The sequence below is a fragment of the Python bivittatus genome, unplaced genomic scaffold, assembly GCF_059951505.1.
Source record: "Python bivittatus isolate LINGU-HERP-01145 unplaced genomic scaffold, Pbiv_v1 ctg000980_np1212, whole genome shotgun sequence".
Lineage (NCBI taxonomy): Eukaryota > Metazoa > Chordata > Lepidosauria > Squamata > Pythonidae > Python > Python bivittatus.
The window spans coordinates 61,841,688-61,869,228 of record NW_028277125.1 but is presented as its reverse complement, the minus strand read 5'-3'; the positions used below and the strand labels follow the sequence as shown (position 1 = coordinate 61,869,228).

Genomic DNA, 27,541 nt, shown 5'->3' with positions numbered 1-27,541 from the left:
CCTTGCTGGTTAGTCCACGATGCATAGTGACCCTCCAGTTATGACATATTTAAATAAGTCACTTCACAGATTGGTCACTAAGAAAATGAACAGTCCAACAAAAGTAGCTCGTACATTAAACAAGATGGCTCCTGATATTGCATGGAGAATAAATCAGTGTATATAGGTTATAAAGAAAGTGCATTCTGAGACTGCACAGTGAGAGAGTTATGGTACTAAAACTTAACTATTATTAAAATTGACATTAGCTGCATAATCCCTTCTGGACAAACATCCCACATTGGTAACTCTACTTTTTCAAAAGAATCAGTTACCTGTAGGTTTTAGTTAAGTTAAACATCACCTTTCAGATTTAGCAGCCTGGTTGCAGATGAAGACAACAGATAACTAATTATTCATAAGATAAGAATTGTAATGGAAAACATTTTCAATCACTGACAATGTAAAAAGCATTCATTTATTGTTCACCCCATGGTAAACACTGGAAGTTAACATGACATCCTTGAACCACTCTATCAGCTACTTGGTATGACTGCAGCATTTAGTTCCTCGCAAAACAAATATAGCTCTATCTTGTCTTATTGCTAGACTGAAGCAGTAATGACAATGTATGCTTTGCAGAGATTTAATAAACAGGATATAATAGGATAGCTGTTATCCCTCTCATCCATAATTTAATATATCAGTGCATCACATCACAGTGATCATCAGAGAAATTATGATGGGGCTGCACTAAAGCTGGCATAAATTATGAGTCTGTGCTCATATAAAAGTCATGACAACTAACCTATTGGAAAACATAATAGACAACCAACAGTACAGGCCAAAAAATTATCCCATAGATCTCCCATTCTAAAAAAAGGCAGTTTTTTCTGCTTCCTACTTAACGGTGCAGGAAAACTGGTTATTGGTTATGATCAAGCTCAGTGCAAAGTCTGCATTGTTTTACCACAAGAGTAAAGAAAACATGTCTCTTTGCATTGAAATTCTCAAAGGCAACGTTCCTATCCTTGGCCGCTGCACGGTAATCAAGTAGCTTGTACCTGAAGATGATCTTAAATAGGCACAAGACTTTTCTCAAAGGCTGTGTTAACATACTACCCTCATTTTTGAGTCAGCAAAAAAAATACCAGCATAACCACAGTCCCAACTTCTGATTCATATTCCATTTCAGGAACAAGTCTTGCAAGCAGTGTGTACTTATAGTTCTAACATGGGACAAAGAAAACCATTATTAAATTCTCCTGTTTCTCCTACTACTGAGTGTCACTTGCCAGCAGTAAAACAGCCATCAGTTGTTCCCCTTAATATGTGGTGAGGCAGACTTGAGTGTAGGTAGGGGCCTGGGACAGGAGATTTAACCATTTTTGGTGCCCATATGACAAATTGCCAAGTGGAGGTGTTCTGTATCTGTGACACATCAGGCTATCTCTGAACATAATTCTAATGCTCTGTTGAACAAATGCTTCACTTGTATCTAAAAACTGCCAGCCAAATAGGTCACATTTAAAAAACATACCTAAACCAGTGCCTGAAGGAACCCACAGAAGATCTTAAAAGCACTGGGTCTCTCTAGTGGGTTTAACCACTGCACTGCACTGCAGTCTTTGCAATTTATTCAAAATATGCAGTATGTGCCATTTATATCCACACAAGTACAATATTTTCTACAAACCTAAACACACTTTCTAAAAGTTATATGGGACTGTGCCAGACCTCCATTCTATATGTTGCACTGTGCAGATTTCTGGTAGTGGTACAATATAGGAATAATTTCAAGAAATAAATATGGGAACGAAGAGACATAATAAAAAACTAAATATGTACCTCAGGTGTATATATTTCAGTAATTAGATATATTTTGTTGCTTTCCGTCCCACTGTTCATTACCAGTTGTGCAAGTTGCATATTGCTGGTCAAGAACCCAAGTGATCCTTGTCCATTTCCATGGAGCCCAAAAATGTAGTTATATTGTATTACTGACAAACAATAAAATGGTTCTTAAGGAGTCAGTCAAGACTTTGGACATTTCTGCTGTCTCCGGTCCTTTTCGATGCTCAAGCATGTGGCATCTCTGCTTTCAACAGCTCTCCCTTTACGAGAGCCATTATTTGAAGGACGACTCACTCTAAACTCAACAAGTTCCTACTCACAGTCTGCCTGCGTCCCAGGGAGGCGCGAACTCTCCCTAGTGGAGGAGAAGCGCCAGTTCCCGTCCCTTTTCCGGTGAGAAGCGCGCGCGCGCGCGCATACGCGCAGACCTACTCCCGCTCGCACCGAGATACCGGCTGGTGGCACGCGCTCCCCTTTCGCTTGTGCATTTCCTAAAGTAGGAGGAAACCGAGCTTCCCCGACTCCTGTCTGCAAGACTGGGGGGACGACAGAAAATGCTTCAAAGTGAACAGCTCTGGGAGCCAGGTTTGAAACGGGGACTGCTGAAAGCAGGAGCCCCGCCGCCACCCCCTTCTCCGCCTTTCTCCCTACAACAGCCTCCCGCCCTCGTTTTATTTTTTTAATCAGATCTGAGATCTCATTGGAGGGAGTTCAGTAAATGAGGACATTTCCAGGACTGCGTGGCTTCTGCTGTTACTCTGGCATTGAATTGCCTCAACGACTCACGAATGAATTAATGTTTGACTGCGAAATCTAACGAGGAGAAAGAAGAAAAGCAGGGGTGGATAGTGATTGGGGGTCTCCGGAAATTTTTTTTTTTTTAATCTCCTTGGTGTTATCTTGCAGCAGATGCTCTTGCGAGAGTGGATCGTTCCTCTGCAAGCTTGCAGAAGTGAGCTGATAGAGATGCATCATCGCAAAGGAACTGCACTGACCTTTACTTATTTCTAAGGAAACGTTGTAAGGTAAGCAACCTCGCGCTACAAATCAGCCGAAATTATGGGAAAACTGCAGACGCTGCCCCAGATTCCCAAAGGATCAGAGTGCCTGACAAGCCTCAGCATCTTGCTGGAATGAGGCTTCGTGAGAATAGTGAGTTACCATGGCTGCCTAATTAAAACTTCACGGGGAGAAGTATGAGCATGCATATACGAGACGCGTAACATTTACAGGGGGGAGGGCGAAGGAGAGAGAAAGCGGTTTGTTATGCAATAGGACGTGGCTCCCGTACATTCGCGATTGCATCTTATAAGTTTCACGGGAAATAAGCGGGGGTGCGGAGAGCCGGGAGAATACTACTCCACATGTCCTCGCTCTTCTGGAAAAATACCCCCAAATCTTACACGGGTCACTCGCTATTCAATACACGAAGTGCTAAGGCGGACGGGTTCTTCCTTTTCCCGGCCGTAGGTTTGCAACTAATCTCTCCGCTGGTGCTAAAGAAGATTCGCCGCCGCCGATACTACTCGTTTTTCCTCCAGAAATGAGACTGTATAATTAGGTCTGCCTTTGGATCTGCATGATAATGGAGACTACCCCAAGTAAATAGCGTGCCGCTAAGTTGAAGTGCGGTAGAGAACTTCCCACCGAAAGGCACACCACGGACCTCGATATTAGCTAGGCTTTGAAGCCGTTGGCGTTTGGGGAGAACCGCTCTCCGAAAAGAACGGAACCTTTGTTCCTCCTCCCTATTAAAGCCCATTAAACAGGTAATCCCATTGAGATGCATCAGGTACGGGAAATAAAGGGGGCAAAGGCGCGTATCAGGACCCAAAGTCAAAGCGGCCGGCTCGCCGGGACCTTGCGTCCTGCTGCCTCATGCTGACGGGGAGGGGGGAGGTGTCCGCCTTGCGTCTTTAGCACTCGAATAAAAATCCTCTCCTGTGACCTCAGCTTCTCCACTTAATAAAACGCTAGAGCGAGCTCCAATAATAACGGGGCGCAAAGATTGCAGCTAGAGAGCTTGGATTTGGAGGAGGGGGAGAGAGAAGGTTGGAGAGTTAAAATGTGAGCTTTAGACCATCGTTCACAAGCTGGAAAGCCCTGGAACAAAATGCTCTGTTTGTGTGAACGTGTCTCGAAAGATGCTGTCCCAAAGGAGCAGAAGCCCTCTCCTTGCACTGCAAAGCTAGGGCAGGCAGTGAAGTGGTATAATTTCAACCTTGCCAGTTGAAATAGCTGAAATAATCCCCTATATGCCTGTCAAATTTAACTCATTAGTAGCTGCACAAGAGAGATTAGAAGATCCATTCCCAATTTTGGAAAGCAAATGCATGCTGTAGTAAAATAATAGTAAGATATTTTAAACAAAATGATAAAAGGAATTGTCCATGTGTTCCTTACCTTTTTGCATTCTAAAGTTCATACCTCTCATATATTCTGTATCTCGGATTTTGAATGTATGTAGGTTCACATCAAGATTATAGATGAAAAATTACTAGGTAGACATCACATGATGTGGCCATTCCATCATTGTGCATATACTCATAATTTCACTATTTAAGTTTTTAATAGAGATGTTAAACTAGGAAGATAAAGTAATAGTTGCATGTGTGTGCATGTGTACATATGATATATCCTTGTTACAGGTAGACAAGTGTCTACTTTCTTACTAAAGTTTGAAATGAATGTTTTTGTTGTAATATTTTATGTCTGAGCTTATAAGCAGCACAAATGCAGGAATGCTGTATCTAGCTATAGATGAATGAACTGGTTACTAGGTAGAAGAATTGCATAATTTTCTTTTAAAGTGTTTTTTTAAATCAGTGAATTCTGGATTTACATTGGCTTATATCATATAAGCATGCATTTTAAGTAAGTTTTTATAGTAGAATAAGTATTGTAGATTCAAATGAATGATATGAAGTTCTTTTTTCTAAAATACTGTGAACAGTTTAAATATCTAGAAATTATTATTCCTTATAAATACATAAATGGGTAATCAGTTAATAAAAATAATAAAGATAAATTACTGATCAAAGGTTAAAACATTTAAACTGCTTAACATTCAGTACACTGGCTTCTTCATTAAGTTAAAAGGGCAGTCCTTACAGAAACATCTTCGCATGTTCCAAGTTAGCAGTTTTGCCAAAAAGGATGGATGTCAAAAATAGAACTGAAGGAGACTGAATCAAAATCAACCGATAGTAAACTACTAACAATAGAATACGTGAGCAACCATGAAATGGGGGGGGGGGGGATTGCCACTTGATATGGGAATAAGAAAGCGGAACGGTTTTTTAAATTGATTCCCCCACCCAAAGTGATTTAGGGTTGGGAAATAAAGTACATGGTGTTAACTATTTTCATATCAAACCTAACAGATCAATCCTAAAGATCTATTCACAGTAAACCCTACTGAATTCAGTGGGGTTTTACACCAAGCACTGGGTAAAGGATTGCAGCCTAATTTACAAAAATTCTTAAATATATGTTGAAATTGAGTCAGAAGCAGAAACCATAACCATTGATAGCCAGCCACCTTTAACATCATGCTGTCCAGAGGTGAAGGGATTAATATGCACAAACTCTTAGTCAACATGGAGAGGAACAGCTTAGAGAAAACTGTTAAACTCAAGGAAGTTTTTTTTGTTGTCTTAGAAACAGTTGTAGACCCCAGTATTAACACGTATATATAGAACTTTTTGAAAGCCAGCAAAGCTAAAAAAATGAACAGTTTTTTCATATACTTTAGGAGTGGCCATAAATTTGGATCTTTAGTTTCACAGTGTAGTTATATTGTTCTATGCTGAGTGTGTAACAGTCACTTATGATCGTGCATGGAAAATGCCATAGTTGCTGGAGATAAAGAAGATAAAATACATGTATTCTCAATTCCAGTAAATAATATGTCTTGAAAATAATAGCATAACTGAAAAAAAACACAAATTGTTTTTAATTATACTGTCTCTAAGCTTTACAGAGTGCAATAAAGCTTCTCAACTCTTAATGTATTTGACACCTTAATTTGCTATATTAGATAAAGAAATTGCAGTCACATTGCCTGACCAATATGCTAGACTACCAGATTGCATTGCCAAATATGTTCTATAGTTTTGAAATTAGTTTCTATTTTTAATTTATAAACCATGCCTCTACAGGGCTCCATGGGTCTTGGTCGTAATGGTATAAATCGACAAATCCCAATTTTAAGGGTCACATTGTTAGAATTGATTAAGAATAACAATCAGTCTTCTCATTATTGACATTACTATTTTGGCATTTATCAGATTTCTTTCTCCTAAGGCAAGTCTGCATTTACAACTCTAGGAAGAGTTTCAGACTATAATGTGTATAAACGCAGTGCTAATTAATAGCCTTTTAAAAAGCTAATGCTTTATAAATGAGTTATGAACATAACATATACATGTTTCATAGACAAGTTCATTTTATGTGCAAAATATTCTCCCACCATATTAATCTCACTGAGGTTAAGACATGTAACTGGGTATGTTCCCATCCCTCTGTATAAGCTTTACAGGTCAGTCTGTTAAGGATGCAGTTGGTTCAAATCTAATCCATTAAAACACAGTCAACATCACTGTATGTGATATCACCAATGAACCAGAACTTATCCAGATGGTTTTGTAATAACTAATGAAATCTGATCAGTTCACTTGACAGTAGCTTTAGAACAAGTGATTTACACCAATATATGATTTAATTGACATTGCATTAAATGAGGAGTCATGTAGCATGATTTCCCTTTACATTTTAAAAATAGTGATGTATAATATGGTGATTCTGTTTGTTTATTGCTGGGGCTTAATATGACTTCTTCATGTGATGACTTAATCACAAGCTGTATCACTGAAAAAAATGGACAGCTCAGAAAACCCAACTGTTTTCAGTACACAATTCTCAAACAGAATTCTATATAAATTAGCTTCACAGCTCAACTGTAAAGTTTCAAACAGATTTATGTCAAGACACTGTCAGTGTGAATAATTATAGCATAGGGTTTAACATTTTTAGATAACCTCATTCATGAATCATTACAAGTGATTAATGCTCCAGTGTACATTCATGAATAATTTAATTCACAGAACCTGGGACTAAGGGCATAACAAAAATTCAAAGGCTACAGTAACCTACATCCAGTCGTAGGTATACAGAAAACACAGAAGACCATACAAATCAGATTTTTATATCTTCAACAGAAAGAAGACCCATTATTAAAGAAGTACAAGGGAGCAATGTACTACTTTCAAGATAGTAAGTGCTTGGAATCTTCCCCAAACATTTTGCAGCTTGCCATTTTTCAAATTGTGTTACAAACTGTAGCATTAGAGTTCTATTTACTTTTAGTTTTGCAGTCGTACTACATTATTGGCACCGTGAATTTATAAAATGCAGGAAGACAGATAAAATATATAACCAAGAAGAGGAGATGGGCCTTAAGTTCTGTGTGAGCAGCTAGAACAATCACAAAAGGAAAATCTCAAAACTAAGTTAAATAGTAAAGTCTATTTAACTATAAGTCAGTTAATAGTAAAGTCAGTTAAAGTATTGACCCAGAATAGAGTGTAATTATACAATAGTAGTTTCCTCTCTCTTCCCCCCCCCCCACCAATTTTCCTACCTTTCAGACCCTGTCCCTTATGCTGAAAGTCAGCGGCTGAAGGGGTGAGGTATACTCAAAGAAATTGGGAAACTAAACAGATGAGGTCTGGTCTGTTTCTTAAATACCCAAACAGGGTTCAGGACTATGCCAAGTAAACTGTAAGATGCAGTGATGACCATCAACTTGGATAATTTTAAAAAGGGGATTGAACAAAAAGATGAGCTATAAATTCAATCAATACATTCATGGGGAATAAAGGCTGTCAGAGTCTACTAGTTTTTATGCTTCTGTTATCTCCGATATCAGAGCCAATATAGGTGAGTGATTTCTCAGTACCAGGTGTGTTCATGTTCTTGTCAATTTCCTACAATCTTTTCATAGCCATTAAGGGAGCAGAATGCTGGATTAGATTTGTCCTTCATCTGATCCTGCACAGCTTTTCTTAGCCTGTTGTCATTGTACCTCACTTACTTACTTGATGGTTATTTGGCATCAGGTTAGAGAAGGCCGACCATAATGTTTCTTTTAAGTAAATGTACTATCTCAGAACATTTACATTAGGAAATACAGGTATGTTACTAAAGTGGTTACATAACTCTCTATAATTTTATTTATTTATGTACTTTGACATTCCACATGGACTCATGGTAGTGTATATTTCTTTCAACATAAGTTGTATTTTTTCATCACGTGAAAAAAATATTATACATTTAATTCTGCAATCAGGTCAAGTGAGTTAGTATACAGCAAGTGACTTCAAACAAAATAAGTTTACAATAAAATACATAAAATACCATACATAAAGTTTTATTAGAAGATACATGACACCTCTGTTATGTTTCTGCTACATAGCTAAGTTACTATTACCCCAGAAGTGATAGTGTCTTAATGACAGAGTTCAAGTTGTTGAACAACATATCTTTCCCAATTCTTCAAATCTTTACTTTTTCCTATGCCAAATATCTGGGAAGTAGCATCCTATCTCAGAAGAGCACATACAAAGAGCAAGTTACAACTAAGATTCAAGTGCTGATTTTATTACTTGTATATTCATATTTTGCTATTACACAAATCCTGCTTTTGTTCTGATTTAAACAGCATTATTTGCTCTCCAAGTGCAAACTTAGTACAGCCAGAGTTTTCTACAAACATATCTTCTTAAAGTAGCACCCCTTTTTGTATGGTTTGGCCAAGATTTTGCTCGTTCCAGTCTGTCACTGAGCATATTATAAATATGCTGATATTTATATACTGATAAATTGCTTGGCATATATATATATATATTGATATTGCTTGACATCTATCTATCTATCTATCTATCTATCTATCTATCTATCTATCTATCTATCTATCTATCTATCTATCTTGCCTCTTGGCTTATACCTCAGTGTCAGTACTGTTTGTGTGCATTTAACAACTGAAATTGAATTTCTAGATAGTCTCATCAGATGCAGCCTTTACAGAGGAATCATGAAACAAATATGAGCTTTTCATAAGTATGTAGAAGAAATGCAACACAGTTGCTAGAGTTGACAGAGAAGAGTGATACAAGAGGAAGTCCATTTAACACCTAAACTGGATCTTCTGTTGTAGCTATCAAAGACTGTTCCACTTGTAACCACATAATATTTGCCAGGACATCATGGTATTTATTTCTGAAGATGTGTTAAATAAGGATGGGGAGTTCTCTTATAGATAGCTTGTCTACTATTATAGTCCTTGTTAAACTCTGAAAAAGCATCTGACAGTCTGGGCTATTTCATGATGCAGTGCTGGTTTATTTTTATTTCTATGGAAAAGGAAATTGCTTATTTGCCCAATACGTGAAGTACTGTGAAATGTATTTGTAAGATATATGACAGTAGTTATTTCTTTGTAGCATTCACTGAACTGCATGGTAGCATTAGTTAACTTCATATATGTCACTGTATATTTTCTGTTCCCCTTTCCCTAGTCAGTCTTCCTATTGACTAGTTGCTTCTCATAATGTCTGTGCAATGGTAAATTCAGATGAGAAACCAACGCATAAGTGATTACTGCCCTTATGTACTGCACAGAATACAGAGACCTTGTTTGATAGGTTTCCATTTCTTGCAAGTATATATATACTATCACAAAGCTTGTGATCAGTGATTGCAATGCATGGAAACAATTTGCCATAAAGCAAGCAAGCCATCTATTTTCTTTGTTCTGAGATACCTTTCAATACATTTACCATCTTTGTTTCTGAAACTGTAAAGAGACAGTCTTGCTTTATTATTGTTTTGTCCTATTCTGTTTTACCCTTTAATTTCAATAATATTGTAATAATACAACCTTTTTTTCTGAATTGACATAACTTCATTTATACGCTTCCTTATGATAATAAGGCTGAATCTTTCATAAAATGATTTACTTCCTATGTAACACTACATTGGTGCTTCCTTTTACTGGACATTATTGTGAAGACTGACAGTCTTTTCCACCAGATTGAATAGGTGGAAGCCTCAGAAATCATTAGAATGTTTTAGGCACTATCAGTAAGAGAGTGCTTTCTTACATGTGCCACTGTCCTGTCACTAAGCATACACTAAATTGCTAGCATATAAACCAAACATTTATCAACACAATTATCTATTATATTATCAATGCACCATAGAACATATACTCATCCCTGTTTAGCACAGCAAACATTAGAATCACTTGTTCTAGGTTAGTTCCTTTTGGTTCATTAGCTATACTGCTAATGCCTTTTGCCACAATGGTTTAAAAAAAAACCAGAGTGTGTGTGTGTGTGTGTGTGTGTATTTGGCTAGTCATTCAGTAAGAAAAATGAGGTTGGATATATGTCTCATGGACATATAGGCAAAAAACCCACCACAAATAACTGTAATGACTTTCCTGCATTGTGACTCCTCTGCATGATGTACATGAATCCAGGACATCCTGTACTTAGACACTGTACCACAGAAGATTCAGCAAAAGTTTATTGGAAACTACAGCAGATTTCACGTAGAGTAGCTCTTTGTATATCAGTGATTACTATAGTTCAAGGGAAGCGCAGTGATGAAACAAATTCTTACAGCAGCACAGACGTCTCTGTTGGGCTATAGGTACTACTGTGAAATTGGACTATAGAGGTATTCGTGCCACTGGACTTAGACTCTTAATCACGTCCATGATATGAAAAGTACCAGATGTGTTAATGTGTTGCTACTGGAATCAACATTATCAAGTTCATATTCGGCAAATGGATTTATACCTATTGTATCCAGACAAGGCATGATATAACTTCTTCACATTTCACTATACGAAGAACAGAAGCCATGCTGAAATAAACTAATCAATTGGAACCCCTGAACTGAAATAGCATTGCTATACATTTGTGAAAAGGAGCTACAATAATTTGTCTCTGGTCGCTTGTATGATAGTTATAGCAACTACTGAGAAAATACTTTTGTCCTTGCTGTGCAGTGAGAGTTCTGAATGTTCTGCAGGATATGCATTGTTTTTCTTCTGCAGATGTTTATTCAGTCAGATATTTGAAACACCTTCACATAATTTTTAATTAGTTTAGCTGCTGCTGCTGTTTTTTCCACATCAGCACTTCTTTTTCTTTAGGCTTACTATAGTGTTATTGGAGAAAGACTGAAGCAGTTTTGAATATTGTATCTCCTTGCCCTACTTGCCAAGTCAATGATTACAATCTTATTATTGAGCTGTTCTTGAACTTCATGCTTTGAGTGCTGTCCTGAATATGGTCACTCATCAGAAAGCACTCATATCCTCCTTTTTCTTTTTAATTGAATATGATTTTTTTTTCGTTCTTCAACAGTATATTGAAGTTATTTTATACTTTTTTTTTCCTGTTCTGCTTGGCTCCTTTCGTAACTGCCACATTTTAGCTGAAATTTCATCAGTCTTGAAACTCTGTGAGAGTATTTTCTGAATCCTGAAATTAACATGGCATTATCTGTGGTGTGCTTCATCAGATTATAGATTTTCGGGGGGGGGGGGGTCAAACCTTTACACTCTGATTTGTTCTAATTTCTGATGCTGCAAAAGTCTTGTATTTTCATAAGTTAAATAGCAATTAATTCCTCTCCTCTTTTTCGACATGGCTTCCTGACTATGAGTAAATATATTCAACAGAAAAAAAAAATACTTATGTACGTAAGTTTAGATGTAACATGGTTTGCACAGTTTTAACATTTATGTATAATCGGCAGTGTTCTATCATTTCTGTATTATACCTTCTGTCTTCAGTTAAATAATTAATGCCATCAGTTTTTTCCCTTAATATTACTGCGGGTTCTTCATACAGATTCTTGTGACAAATCTGGACATCAAAGTTTGGCATCATGTAGAAGTGAAAAGTTCACACAATCCAGATGAATTTTTAATAGTTTTTTCCTGACTCTGGAATACTGCTATCAAATTATGGGCTAAATTGAAATAGCAACCTAGTGCATAATAAGTGGGATATGAGATCCACAGAATACATGACAGATTAAACTAAAAGCATTCAGTCACTTTACCAGATTGTGGCTTGGCTTGCGATTTGATACAAGTTCAATAACATTTTTTATTTTTTTTCCATTTAAAAAATATACTGTATAGCTACTGAAAAGGAAAAAAATCCATTAAATTCAAATCAACCATTATTTCCTTTTATACTTCTGTTATTTTTCGTTCATACTGTTGGTAGTTAAAAAAGATTCTCCTGTATATCCTAAAGTCAGTGCAGATTCAGAAAAAGATGGGTTGTTTTCAGATAGAGATGAAGCAACAATTTAAGTTTTTAAATGTAGAGTGAATTCCTTGAGAAAAACAGTGGTGTAGTGGGTAAGGCATCAGGCTAGAAACCAGGAGACCGTGAGTTCTAGGCACAAAACCAGCTGAGTGATCTTGGTCCAGTCATTCTCAGCCCTAGGAAGGAGGCAATGGCAAACCACTTCCAAAAATCTTGCCAAGAAAACTGCAGGGACTTGTTCAGCAGGTCATCAGGAGTCAGAAACTGATTCGAAGGTACGCACACACACAATTCCTTGAATTGGTATGAGAATTGACATAGTAATCAATAATATGAACTGGTTAACAGCCTGACTGCCATATTTTGCAGTCACTAAACTTGTGCAAACCTTTTTTGATACTCAGGAAAAAGTAGCAGGCATAATTTTGCAAGCACAATTTTAATTAATTACTGCATCATTGGCAGTTGAAGTTTCTCAAGCTGAAGTATTTTCAGTGAGAGTAGAATCGTTTCCACAACAGGGATGAATTGCAGTCCAAGTGCCTTTATTTCTGGTGATCTACAGCATCTTCCTACTTGGAAGTAAATTGAGCTTGTTTACTCATCAAGCCCAAAAGAACTTTAAATAAGTAGCTGTTTCCATAGGCAATGGGCCAGGATGTTGTAAGCACACCACTGAGACTGAGATTGTTATTTAATTTTTGTGGGTTTTTCTCCCAGTATGTTCATTTTTTAAGACTTCTGGTTACATAGTTGATTTTAATCCTTGTAAACTGTCCAGATTTGTGTGCAAGTCAGAGGCTGTAGAAACTGAAATTACAAATAATAAGAAATTGTAAAACCCAAGTCATATTTCCACTGTTTCCTCAGTTAAGAAGTCTCAACATAGACGAGAGTCAACATATTTATAAATACTCATTCCAAAGCCCAGACGTTTTGTGTCCATTTGTATGTGTGGACACAATAGTAGAACAGTTCTCTGTGAGACAACATAAACCAAGATGGTTAATTTGTGGCCCCAGTGTTCCATGCCTCTCCTACAAATGATGATATAGACCTCACTTTGTAATATTGCATAGCCTAACATGGCCCCCATTAATATTAACAGCCGCCCTGGCCACCAAAGCATTGGCTTTCCTAGCCATAGGCCAATAGCCACCATACCAAATAATAGCTTCCCCGCTATCCCATGCAATCAACAGAACACAATTCAGCAAAAAGGATGGAAATTCTACAATATTGTTCCCTATGGCCCAACTCCACTAGATGAGAAGTCTGCATTTTTCTTACCCATTTTAGGTGTAGATTATCAACCACTGCATTTAAAACAATGTCAGTCCCATATTTTGGCTGAACACTTCACTGGAATGGGTTAATCCATTTTCCCAATCACTTTTTGGACCTTCTCCAGGGTCAAGGGAAAGGCTTTTTAGAGACTTCTTATAACTGAATTTAAACTGTAAAACTAAAAACTGTAAATCTTTTAAATAATAAATCTGACCTTCAGAAAGTCATTCATTAGCACTCTAATTGTGAAGTCAGTTGGCTCTGGGTCTAATTTAGTTAGAAGTAGGGGCAAGGACTGAAGAAACAAAAGGTAACCCTCATCACTTCAAACACCTTGTAAGCATAGTAACTAACTAAATAGAATCCAGAATAACTGGACAAGCCATTGTCATATTAACCGACCTTAATCTCATCTTTTCTAACAGCAGAACTGAAATTGATGCATATTCAACCAACAGCCAGAATCAATTGTTGTTTATCCATAAATTGTACACAGCTATTTACCAACTGTTTTGGTTCATACACGCAATTGTAGCAGAGATAGCAGTTTTGAAAAAAAAATCTGTTATTTGAAGATACATTGGTATGTTTTCTTCACTACCCTCACAATTGTGGTGGTGTTCTCCAATATTCAAATTGTTTGTTTGTTTACAACATGTGTACAGTGGCTTAAAACAACTGGGCAGCTTCCAACCAAAAAACCAATATAAAACCAACAAAACTAAAGACAGAAAAACCTGGTGCCCCAGCCACACTTCCCTGATGCGCCCACGCTCTCATCCCACCCTGACCTTGCCCTATCCCAATGCCTGGGAGAGGAGCCAAGTTTTAAGTGCTCTCCGGAAGAAACTTTGAAAATCTATTCAGTAATAGACGTGCTGTCGCAGTCTGCAACAACATATTTTAGACATACACAAATGGTTGTATATTCCCATCAGGAATGTGATCTCTTTCCTCTTTTGTAGCCTCTCTTGCATGATGCTTTCCAAGTTACTTTTGTAGCTCTTCCAGATTTTAAGGCACTTTTACAGCACAGACTTTATGGGGTGGGGTGGGAAATGTAGGCTAAAACTTTCTTCAAGGTTATCTCTCAGCTGTCTTTAGGCAGTAGCCATTTCATCAGGCAACAGCAGGATATGAGATCAAAGTTAAACCTGAACAGCCCCATTATTCTCCCAAAATTATATACAGCTGATAATTATTGGAGAAAAAAATCCTTTTAAAAATGGTGTCTAATCTTACCACCTGTAGTAGGCTGAATAACCATAAGGAACAGAAGGAAGAGCTACAACCAAGACAACCATCAGATAAAATTTGAGTCCAAAGAAGAAATGTAATTTGAGAAAATGTCTCAGAATTGACCCTCACTATTTTTCTTAAAGATAAAGGCAGGGAGGGGGGAAATGCATTCATATTGCAAGATTCCATTGCTGTAACTCTAGAATAAAAGTAGTATTAGCATTCCTTAGTTTCTTAGCTGGTCTACCTCAAAGGGCTGGCACCACTCCTTTTGCCTCTTCTATTCTTTGAGAGATTAAGCCTGCAGGGAAAAATACTTTTTTATTGACTATCTATAAATTAAGTGTCTTTTGGAGAGTGATTTTGGTGTAGTAGAGAGCCAGTTTGATGTGGTGGTTAAGGTGCCAGACTAGAAACCGTGAGACTCTGAGTTCTAGTCCTCCCATAAGCATGAAAACTGGCTGGATGACTTTGGGCCAATCTCAAGCCAACACAACTCACAGGAAAATAGGAGGCAGGAGCATTATGCATGCTGTCTTGGGTTGTACAAAATAAAGGTGGGATATAAATTTAATAACAAAATGGCTGAAAAGGATAAAAATATCTTAAATAAAGTTTTATTGACCAGAATTCATCAAATAGTTTTCAGAATATCAATTTAGGGCTGCATCTGAAAACATGGGCTCGAACCTACAGCTTAGCCAAGTGGGCTTTCAGAAATGTGAGTCTTAAGACATAGGCACTCTGTTCTGAAAGGAAACGGAATCATGTCAGAATTACATCAGAATTACAATTAATAATGAAGATTTTGGACATAAATACTTCTGTCATTGCCTAACAGAATTGTATAATTTACCTGCCCGCACTTCAAGTATAAGTTTAGTCACTTCCAAATTCACATCCTGTTCCTAGATCCAGTATAACACTCAACACCTGTAACTTTCAGCTTAGATCCTCTGGTGAAAATAATTCTTAGTATCTATTTATTTAGAGAAATATTCCCTGAAATACAATACAGGTAGACCTCGCTTACTGACTGCCTCATTTAGTGATCGTTCAAAGTTACAACGGTGCTGAAAAAATAGCTTTACAACCAATGCCCGCATTTACAATCCTATGCATTTACACATCCTATGCCTGACCTGTTGTTTTTCTTTTTTACCCCCTTTGCAGAACAGAGAGACTGGAGAAGGGATTACAAGCAGGTAAGCAGGTACACAATGGGGAATACACCGGGCTGTTTGTGTAGTGTGCTTGGGGTTGCCGGCTCTACTGCATTCCTTTTGATGTGTATTCCCCATTGTGTACCTGCTTACTCTCTTGTAATTCCTTCCTCTCCAATGAATGTAAATACAAACATTAATTCCTTTCTTGCTAATTATCCCAGCTCCAGGGTGAGCATTCCAAAGGGTGGGAGAGTAGGGAAAAGGACAACACAGTTACAGTCACATGATTTCCCACTTGGCGACCACTTCACTTAACGACAGAGCTGCTAATCCCAATTGTGGTTGCTAAATGAGGACTACATGTATAGTACAGTACAGTGCATTACAATGTAGTATTTTTGGGTGCCTTCCAGTCAGTCTTGACTCCTGGCAACTATGTAGACAAGTTATTTTTGTTCATTTATTTAAAAGATTTAGAAGCCCCTCCCTCACATTTTATGACTGAGTGGTGTTATAAATAAATACAATGCAATACAACCCACCCCCCCCCCCAGCAAACTCAAAGACATAATCAATACATAGAGGTAGCAATAAAAACAGACACATCACAGAACAGGCTCGGGCAGTTGGCAGTACTTTTTAGAATTGGTTTGCCATTTTCTTCTTCCTAGAGCTGAGAGAAAGTGACTGGTCTAAAGTGACTCAACTGGCTTCTACAACTAAGGCAGGACTAGAAGTTGGGATTCCCAGCTCCTCACTCAGAATCATAACCACTAGACCAAACTGGTTCTCCTAGTGTTTCTATTCCAGTGGGTCAACTATGATTGAAATAGCCTTTAAGCCAGTGTTGTCCAAACTTAGCCACTTTAAGATGAGTGGACTTCAACTCCCAGAATTCCCCAGCTAGCCATTGCTGGCTGGGGAATTCTGGGAGTTGAAGTCCACTCATCTTAAAGTGGCCAAGTTTGGACAACACTGCTTTAAGCCCAGCCAGTCAATCAGTCAATCATTTCATACATGTTTGGATTTTTCCTCCACCAAAATAAATGTCTTTCATTTGATTAACTGTACAATTATCTGAAAGGTGTGGGGGAATCAATAAAATGGGAGAGCCATTATAACTAAGCCAGTATTTCTGAGTATCTTAAATTATATGTGAAATTGAAGCAAGTCAGTCTGTTCTAAGTAAGGCAGCTATTATATATCAGTCTTTCTCTACTTTTACTTATTGCAGACATAACCCTAATGTGTATATATGGTATAATGATAGAGTCTTATTCCTTAAATAAAAACGACATGTATACAGGTATTTCTTGACTTACAACAGCAATTGGGACCGGAATTTCTGTTGTTAAGTGATGCAGTCATAAAATGTGACCACATCACTTAGCGGCAGCAGTCCTTGCAGTACTAGTTGCTGTCATTAACTGAGTCCCATAGTGGTTAGGCGAGGCAACTTCCTGCTGGCTTCCCACAACCAAAGTCAGTGAGGAAGCCAGCAAGAAGTTTCTAGTCCCAGACCTGCAGGCAGGTAAGTGGCTGTTGCTGAGTGGGAAAGGGAGTAAAGTGGTGCACAGGGGTGTGGGGAGGGTGCACGAGAGGCACGGCACAGGGCGGGTTCAAGGAGTGTGCGAGAGGAGCCATGCGAGCCAGTAAGGGTGCATGAGAGGTATGGGTGGGGTACTCAAGCCATGTGGGTCGGGGAGGGTGCGCAAGAGGCACCACACAGATCAGGGAGGTTGTATGTGAGTGCATTGCAAGTCAGGGAGGGCACAAGGGGAGATATGAGGATGTGAGGGAGGCATGGCAAGGGTTGGGGAGGGTGCACAGGGGTACACGAGTGGCAAGTGGAGTATGAGTGTAGACAGGCTGGGGGAGAGTGGGCAGGTCAGGGAGACTTAACCCAGCAACTTGCAACCTTCCCTGCCAGCTTCCTCATTGACTTTCTGGGGAAGCAGGCAGGGCAAGTTGCAAATGGTGATTGCGGGGTACTTGGCAATGGATGCTAAGTGTAAACAGGTTGCCAAGTACCCAGATTGCGATCATGTGACCCTGGGGATGCTGGGACAGCCAGAACTCTAAGGACTGGTCGTAACCACCATTTCTTCTGTGCTGTCATAACTTTGAATGGTTGCTGAATGAATGATTGTAGGTCAAGGAGTACCTATACTGATTTGATAGTAATTTACAAACTCAAGCATAAATTATCTAATAATAATAGGACAAGCATGTGAAATTAAATATACGCTAAAGTTTTCATTAAACAAATGTCCCAAAGCTGTACTTAATATTATGAATTTCTAGATGTCTTTCTGTTTGATTACTGTTAGGTTGCCAACACTTCTAAAATCATGTCTACAGTAGCACCATTTGTGTTCTCTTGAAGAGTGGATTATTTCGGTGTCTCTCTAAACAGAAAGATTTATTGAAGTAAAAAGGGGTTTATTTTCCAGTACTGCATACAAACAATTATTAATAATATATTTGTTATATTTTAGGCTAAGTAACATGATGGCCAAAGGAACTGATCATGAGATGCACAATCTTTCATCTCCAGCCTCACAATCCCTCAATGATGAAAGTAAGTGGTATGCCACTGGATTTCAGTTGTTTTATTTTTATCTATTTTTATCATTTAATAGGACTTTTATACACACACTGTGACACACGAAAGTTATATAAAAATATTTATGTAACTTGTCCAAGTTCCCCATCCAAGTTAAATACCAAATGGAGAAGAAAAAGAATTTAAACTACTGTGATTAAACAAGTGATTGATCATACAGCTAAGTTTATTTGAGAATTAGTTCCCATTTACTATGTGTTAATGTATTTATTCATATAATTGGTTTATACAGCCACCCATCTTAAAATAGCGATTCTGGGCAGTGAACACAGGATTAAAGCCAACAGAACAAAAGGAATAAATAACAACGGTGAACACTGACAAAATTATAGCACAATGGCACCTGAGGGCAATCAAAAACAAACTATATAACCATAGTAACATGACAGAAAACTGCAATGACGAGCTCACCCAACCGACAGGACACGTGTCCAGGAGAACATCCAGGTTTTCAAGGAGTTACCAAACAGGTTTGGAGCATTAACGCTACCAAGCCCACATCTTTTTCTAGAAGGTATTATCCCAGAGTGTTTGTTCCAAAAGTACTGTTTAAGTAAATAGGTAAACCCATTACCTGTTTCTGAACCATAAAATTAACAAATAACAGCATGCAGGTATCAGCAATTGGATACTAAAATATGAGTTTGTTGTTCGCTGTTCTATATTTAGTATTTTTATTTGGTATCCACTTATATCTAAGTGTAGTGCCTTACCTATTTTTCCCCATCCTGTGAAATAGGTGAACAATTATCTGCAGTCTACTATGTTGTACTGTATTTAATTTTAGTTGATCCAAATATCTATCAGGCAGGAAAACTAAAAGGATCCCAGTGACTTTACAGTGATCTGGTATAGAAATAAAAATCACAGAGCACGTTTCATTTTCTAAAGAGGAGGCAAACAGAACTTACGCACCTAAGAGTCTTAGCAAACGAAGAATTCACCCCTCAAATTACTGTCTGCAAAGTCACTTTGTATCTCACATATATTTAGTTCTGTATAATAATACATGTATTTACAGTGCTTGAAGCAGACAGGATTCTTATTTACTGACCACCATCACTAACTACACTTGCACCAAGGTAATGAATGTACAGAAATGCCCATATTAAGGAATGGAGAGATTTTTGCTTTTGTCTTTTAAACAGTATTCCTTCAGTACTTTCAGAGTAGCTAAAATGAATGGAGTTTGTGAACTATTTTGAATTTATTTTCTTGGTTGACTGAGTGAAATTGAATGCACATTTCATCTTCAAGGTAATAAAGTTACTGGTTTGGTTTTCAGAAGCTGTAAGCTATTAAGTATACTTACTGGTATGCTTAACTTTCTGATCTCTCCTTTCCCTTTTCCCATGCCACCAAATGATTTTATATACCACTGCTATTTTATGCAAAGGTAAATATTTCCTTCTCTATAATGCTATTTAACTACTTGGCTTTTGGGCACATAAAATAAAATATTTCATTTATTTCTAAACTCTACCAAATTCCTGCCAATCCTCTATAGTTTTCAATATCTTTGCTAGTTTTTTTGTTTTGGTTATTCATTTATTTTAAGTCCGGATCAAATTTACACTGACCTATAAAAGCAAAAAAGATTGGTTATTCCATTTTAAGTATGTTTTTTCCTGGTTTGTTTCTTCAATTTATTCTGTAACAAAATAAGCAAGCTTTAATTTTTTGAATTTTCACTCACACCTTTTCTACACTGTTCAACCCAAAGGCATTATGAAAATTGGTAAAAAAAATTAACCATGGTTAAATTGTCTTCTCATGCAATTTGCCATTGTTCTTCAGAAATAGTTTATTTCATTCCTAAGACAGGAAAATAAGCTATGTGTTTAAAATAGGTGTGAAGCAAGGTAATAAACTAAGGTGTGGCCCTCTGAGTATTCCATAAGTGGAAGCAGCCACCTGCAACAGCTTAGTAACATTTAACAATTGAACACAGTAGGGATATTAAATATGCAGCACAAGCTCTAATATTTTGCCATTTAAAATTAACATTTCCTTATTTCAGTTTGAATACTCTATAAAAGTATGCCGTTGATATATAAATATTAAAAAGCAAGGTAGTATTTTTCTTCTAGAACATTGATTCTTTGGTAATTTGAAACCCAATAAATGTGGATGGTTCAGGAGGGTCACATTTTCAGAACTATTAACTTTGCCTACAAAGAAATAGGAACATTTTTAAAAATAGATGGCTGCTTATACATAGCAACATTTCCCTTATGCATTATTCTTAAAAATAAGGAACATCACCCAATTTGCATTCAGTTCCATTTCCAGCATAAAATGACTAGTAATAAATGCAGATCTGTTTATCCTAGAATTTCTTTAATTTAGGCTTCTGCAGAGACTAGAGATTTAACTTCATGGCCTAAATTAAACTTAAAATCATAAATTTAGGTTTTTTATTTTTATGACTTTAAGTTTACAGTAAGGTATTTTTATCTATAATCTCTTCAGGAGTTAATTATGCTGTCATCAAACATAACTGTAGCCAATGAAATGAAGAACCTCCAAGGAGAAGGTAAATTATAAAGTTATGTTAGTTACCAAAATTATTCAGTGACAATCATTCTGCAGAATGAAAATAACCCCCAGTATAGCATTCAAACATAATATATGACATTTATTTTTATAATTGTTTCAGTTGCTTTTTTCCCCTCTCACCTTTCCTCACTATAGAAATAATGATTTTCCCATGAATAGAGAGGACATTCAGCCATAGCCAATAGTTGTGAATTTGGCCAGGCTTCAGTACTCTTTTAATGATATGTGCTTAAGCAAGGACTGTTCTGTCCATTTAAACTTCATGGAGAACATTATGCATACATCCTTTTTTATGTGCATAGTGCATTTTTAAAGGCTTACTGTCTCATTAACATCTGGAGGACAGTGATATGACAATAAGTGATATCAGCCTAAGACAATTCAAATTCAAGCACTTAAGTCTTGGCTTCCTTGTAATCAAGTTAGTTTTTTAAAGTGCAGTTCTATCCTATTCTAGTTCCAAGAATCCCAGGGCAGCAGAGTATATTAGTTTCTTCCACCTACCCCTTATATATACAAGGATTATGGGAGGTGGGATTAGGCTAAGAATCTATGCCCTAAAACACACAGCGAACTTTACAACTCAGGAATGTGAATAACATTCAAGTTCAGGAATAGTTCCTATGTCATGTATGTTCTCAAAAGAGTGGTGACTGATTTTTGATAGTTATTGCAAAGTTTCCTAAAATAAAGTACATAAAGTTTTTTGAAAACACTACCCTACCCTACCCAAGGCTATACTCTGCTAATGCAAAAAGCAGAAAAGAGACTATTTTCTGAAATGGGGAAGGAGGGAATCACCCCTTGTTTATTTGTATTAGGATGTAATCTGATGTCTACAACTACTAGTGACAGCTCCATTTATAATTTCAGTATTTAGTCTGAGTCTAAACCATCTCAGACCCAAAAAATCTAGCCCAATTGTCGTATCACCCCATCTAACAGGAATTCTAGCTAATTTGAAAACCTGCACATTTTTAAATATTTCATGTGTCCTTTGGATTTTTTCATTTGTTTCTGTCATGTCACGTATGTTGCTATTCTTTTTAATGTTCTAATCTACTAATCCATTTTATAATGCAGAAAAAGCCCCTACCTCACCCTCTCCCAAAAAGTGAGGATCCATTTTTAGGCAGCCAGAAGGTCCTAAACTTTATTTTTTTACAAAAATGATCCCGTTTGAATAAAAATATACATGCTTAGGGTAGTAATAGTCTTCCTAACATTGCTTTTGACTTCAGGTACCATGGGAAGTGAGGAACCCAGCAAAAGCTTGCTTACAGCCTCTGAGAGTGAAGTTGATTCAGCAGCATCACTTGCCTTAGAGATGAAATATGCATTGGATCCCAATCGGCAGATCAAGAAAAGAAACAAAGCCCTGCAGGTGAGATTCAAAGACATCTGCGAGGCCCAGAATGAGCAAAGGGACAAACAACTCTCTCTGTTACAGCAGACTGACAAAAAGGAAGCAAAATCCATCTCTTACAGAGCAGCTTACCGGAAATACATGACAGTGCCTGCCCGAAGATCAATCCCTAATGTTACTAAAAGTACAGGAGTTCAGACTTCACCTGAACTTAAAAAGTGTTACCAGACGTTCCCTTTGGATCGGAAAAAGGGAAGCATAATCAAAAGCATAGCCTCCGTTGATACTTTTCCAAGTCAAAACAATGGATTCCTAATCGATGTCAAAGAGAAAGACAGCAAAATCTCAGGAGAGGCTGTTCAGTGTAGCAAGAAAATCACTGGATTTGTGACAGCTGAATTTATTTCACATACTAATGAACGCATGAACGCAATAGAGCCGCCTTCTAGGGACAACTGTTTGGAGACATGTATAAGCACTGATTTGCACAGCTGTAGTAAAGAACCTCCTTCTCTTCAGAACTCGGCAGCTTCAGTTTTAGAAGAGCCTGATTACCAGCTGCATGACAAAGCAAAACACCACACTGGGCCACTGAGGAATGAGGAAGCTAATCCAGCCAGCCAAGGAAAAGTGTTCAAGACAGAAGTAGCTTCTGTCTACTTGCCTGCATCTGGTTCACTCACTTCACAGGCTGACCAGCAGCATTCTGCAGCAGCAGCAGCAGCAGCAGCAGCAGGGAATGACTGGTCCCTGTGTCCAGCCGAGGAGGAGGAGGACAGAAAAAGAACTCTGCATCTTAATGGTCTGCAGTCACAAGCTGTAAGTACAGCTCAGGCCTGTTCAACACAGGCACAATGCCAGTCTACCAAATGTAATGAGCAGACCCTTCAGGTAAATGTTTCACACATGGAAGGAAAACAGCCTTGTCAGACAGCAGTTGCTGTGAGCGAAGGATGTCAACAAATTGTGCCTCACACAGAAGTGGTAGATTTGAAAGCACAGCTACAGATGATGGAGAACTTGATCAGCTCAAGTCAGGAAACCATAAAGGTCTTGTTGGGTGTTATTCAGGAGTTGGAAAAAGGAGAAGCTCATAGAGAAGGGTAAGCTGATTTTGGAATCTTTTTTAATATGTACAAGCATCTCATTTGGAAAAAAAAAACAGCTTGCATGAATTCTGCTCAGCAATTTCCATATTTCTGTCCTTAGAGTACTTACTCTGAAGGTGTCAGAACTGCTTGAAAAGCATATGCAACATATGTGTCAACTTGTTTTATTAATATGGATTACTTTAATGAATAAATTATTCCTGACTCACAGTACCTGAAAATTATAATTTAGCATCTAGCTTCACACTAATGTCCTAATGCTGCAGATGACCTTTCTTTTTCATTGTGTCTATAATGATCTTATAATACATTTGCTTTAGTACAAAAGTACTTCTAAAATAAACATGCCTCTGGTAACAGAATTGCTTTTAAAGAATATTAAAATTAAAATATATTGCTTACAAATACTTGTCATAAACCAAAGGGTCATGTTAAAGCTAATAATATCTGCTATACGGTTACCCAAGAACTCTTTCATTAATTATTTAAAACCAGAGGAGGCTGGGAGGCAGCAGAAAACATTGTTCAGAATGCTGAAACTGCCCAGAATAATAGCGTCATTTCATAAAAATGAAGTGCAGAGTATTTTAAATATCCCCACATATTGTTATGCCTTTGTTCTATATATTTTTTTTACAAGTATTGCTCACAACATACTTAACAAGCACAGCTATTTACTCAGACTTGGCTAATTAAGTTTTTATCTGATAATTGCAACTTCTGTGCTTTTGGCATCTCACTTGCACTCTTTTTACCCTTCTAAAAAACATAATGCCTGCATTTGCTAGTTAATTCAGTGGCTGTATTTTAACAAATACAACCCTCTGTTTCAACATCTCCATACCTCATAACTGCTTTGTGTAGCTCATGCTTTCCCTGCTTCAGTAAACATTCCCTCTTTGATTCCTTCCATTGTACCAAAATTATCAATGTGTGTCTTCTTTATCTGTGGTTTTAGAAGTTGCTTTCACCCAGAACAAGCAACTGATTAGTGCATGTTAAAGATATAATAATTATAGACATAGAAGTTGTTCCCTGTAATAATTTTTGCTTGGCCAAAATGATTTACAGCACTGATTTAACTTTAAAACATGCCATATCCATGACACAAAAACAGGCTATACATTTCAAGTACAGCAGAACTGATTTCAGTTGTTTCTAGATGCTTATCTGAGAATTTATTTTGTGCATGCCTTTTTACACCTAATAGAATAATTCAAACCTTTAACTATGTATACTGAATCTCTTAAGCTTTTCATATCTGTATGTCTATCATATAATGGCATTAATGTTTTGTTGCCTCAGAAAGGCTGAATATGGTTGAATAAACTAGTATTTAAGATCCATTAAAGATTCACCAGACATAACCAGTGGAAGGAAATACAACTGTGGCACAACCACTGAAGAAGCCCTGTGTCTTGTGACTATCAAAGCAACAGATCTTAATATGAGACCTGTTAGCAGAGGTCTTATGGCTGATTGTAGGGCTTGGATATATTTCATGACTTAAATTACAAAGTTCTTAAAGTAAACATGCAAAGTGAAGGGTTTTGTGCATATTTTTTCAGGAAGTAGTCAGGAAACTACTGATGTACAGGTAGTCCCCGGGTTAAGAACGCCTGGGTTACAGACAACATAGTTAAGAACACAGTTTATTGTAGCAAAATTCAAGTTAAATACACAGTGGTTTGAGTTCATTATACAATACTAATACAGTATTATACAATAATACTGTTTTGGCTTACGTACAAATTTGACTTAAGGACAGATCTTGGGAATGGACTCGTTCTTAAACTGGGGACTACTTGCACTTAAGTACTGATGCAAGTGATGAATGCAACACTACAACACAGCCAGCATATATAAATAAGGAGTTAGAGCTTCCTCTAGCATATTCAACCGATGGAAAAGAAACAGCAAAGTCTTAAAACTAAAAGTAAAATTAAGAGGTTTGAGATTTTTCTTTGTATTTGCTTCTATTACAAGGAACAATTTATATAAAATGTGCCAAACCAGCACTTTTGACTTTTAGTTCAGTTTTCTGTCTCTTCCTCCCAGAATTCACTTGACCATATGCCTGAAATATGTACAATTATGTAAATGCTAGTGCCAACACAACATAAACACTCTCTCTACATATTATGTTACGGTGATTTTATCTTACATTCATTTTTACTTTCTTCCTCCTCACTTTTTTTCCCCATAAAGTTGTTAAAAATCTTAGAGTCCAAACTGCAAAATCATATAAAAACTAAGGTTCAATTCTGATCAGAAAGATCATCCTTAACTTATACTGCACTTGTAGAATCAGTCAATCCTGAAAAAGTTCACTATTCTAAATAGATATTTGCATGTATGATTTTAAAAACTAGTTGATTCATGCTATATTCCTTTTCTAATGTGTCATAGTACTATTGTAATTCATTTATTTCATTACAAGTGACTTCAATTGCAGAATTTTGCCCTTAATGCATAAATGATTTTTACAAACAAATCAGCGTTTCCATGAAAAACCAAATTCCAATATAAATTTCAGGTGAGGGCTCCCAGGTTGGATTTGCTTTGCAGTAAGGACTAAAAACCATCAAGCCTTTCCCCCACTAAGATGCCAATATGACTAGGTTATTTGTGCTGCCTGTTTATCAAAAAACACAATCTAATATTCAGAGGAAGAACATTATTCCAGGGTTTGACTCAAAAATGTTGAGGAGGTGTGGAAAAAAACCTTTTCTAGGAGATGAAACAGACATTTGGGGTAAAATTGAAATACATATTACTCTTAATGTTTAGCACCCTTCACAGATAGAAAGTCACTTTTTTACTTTTAAAAAATCTATTGTGTATAATGTGGTTTGCTCATAAAAATATGGTTTGAGTATATAAAATTGAAAAATACAGCTAATTCAAACAATTATTGATTGGTTTAAAAATATTTTTAATGTTTGTTAAAAATGGAAGTACAAGGTGATGAACTTGAAGGAATATAGCATTTTGCTTGTTGAAGAAAAGCAGACAAGGAAAAAATAACCACTACAACTGAAGAAACTGTCAACATTTGGTTTGTAAAAGTCTCTATTCTGGACTTTGTTCTCCATTGTATCCAACAGATTTCCAAAGAAAAAGCTGAAAAAAGCAGGGAGCAGGGGAGGACCAAGATTCAGAATACACAGTTTAACATATAAAATGTAGCCTAATCAGACTTATTTTCTGATAGTACTTTAATTAGCAGTTTCTGCTTCTTCTGAAAGACACTTGTAGTGAGGGAAGCATTATTTCTCTTTCGCATGCTAGTTTATTGATTGATTGTGTTATTTGTGTTATTGTGTTATTTCCAAACAGACCAATTCCTTTTGCATCATACCCATTGTAATCTATCATTTAAAAGAAAATATTGGTATATCCCTGGAGGGAAAAAACAGCTGTTTCCCCAAATTTGGGGGGCGGGGGGGCAGGACAAATTCTCTTTATTCATAACTGACTGCAGAACACAAATACGAGGGGAAATGACATTGAGATTCAGAATATATACCAGGGACATAGACAAATAAGAGTACTAGGAAATATAGAGAGAAACAAGAACACCAGTGATTCATAATCACTAAGCATTATGTGCTGTCAGAGGTTCATAAATGTGTTCACTATTCATAGCTATGACTGTACTACTCCTGAGTAGAGCTTTAGTCATTATCCTTTTCCTTTAAGCATAAAGAACAAAGGCCTTACTTCCCCTATTTGGATATATTCAAATAAAATATTCAGAAAGCAGCAAGACCTAAAAGTCAATGCAGCCCTCACAAAGTTAGTTGTGTATATGTTTGCTTATATCTCAGGTAAAGTGAGCAAATTTACATAGTATATATACAGAAGAACATGCAAATCAGTATGAATGTCATGGTTTTTAATTGACATTAATTGAAAAAATATTAAAATTACTGGAAACTAAAACATATAGTTTTATAACTATATTTTTTAAAAATCTGTTTATGCTTATATACATTTTA

At 37.0% G+C, this 27,541-nt stretch overlaps 2 protein-coding genes across 7 annotated transcripts in view; one reads left to right on the top strand and one right to left on the bottom strand.

Moving 5' to 3' along the window:
- DOCK1 (dedicator of cytokinesis 1) overlaps nt 1-27,541 on the bottom strand; it is a 458,761-nt gene that overhangs the window by 235,486 nt on the left and 195,734 nt on the right. The gene's annotated exons all lie outside the window — the stretch shown is intronic.
- The window catches only part of INSYN2A (inhibitory synaptic factor 2A), a 61,917-nt gene continuing 36,669 nt past the window's right edge, over nt 2,294-27,541 (top strand). The window contains exons 1-5 of one of the 5 annotated variants that reach the window (XM_088132123.1): nt 2,294-2,418; nt 2,740-2,858; nt 18,379-18,461; nt 20,979-21,042; nt 22,307-23,534. In XM_088132123.1, the coding sequence (XP_087988249.1) occupies nt 18,411-18,461; nt 20,979-21,042; nt 22,307-23,534 (1,343 nt within the window). In that variant the 5' untranslated portion in view covers nt 2,294-2,418; nt 2,740-2,858; nt 18,379-18,410. Of the gene's footprint in view, nt 2,419-2,637; nt 2,859-3,303; nt 3,603-7,052; nt 7,108-18,378; nt 18,462-20,978; nt 21,043-22,306; nt 23,535-27,541 lie in introns of those variants that run through there. The other 4 variants (XM_088132127.1, XM_088132126.1, XM_088132125.1 and 1 more) reach the window with 4 other exon arrangements.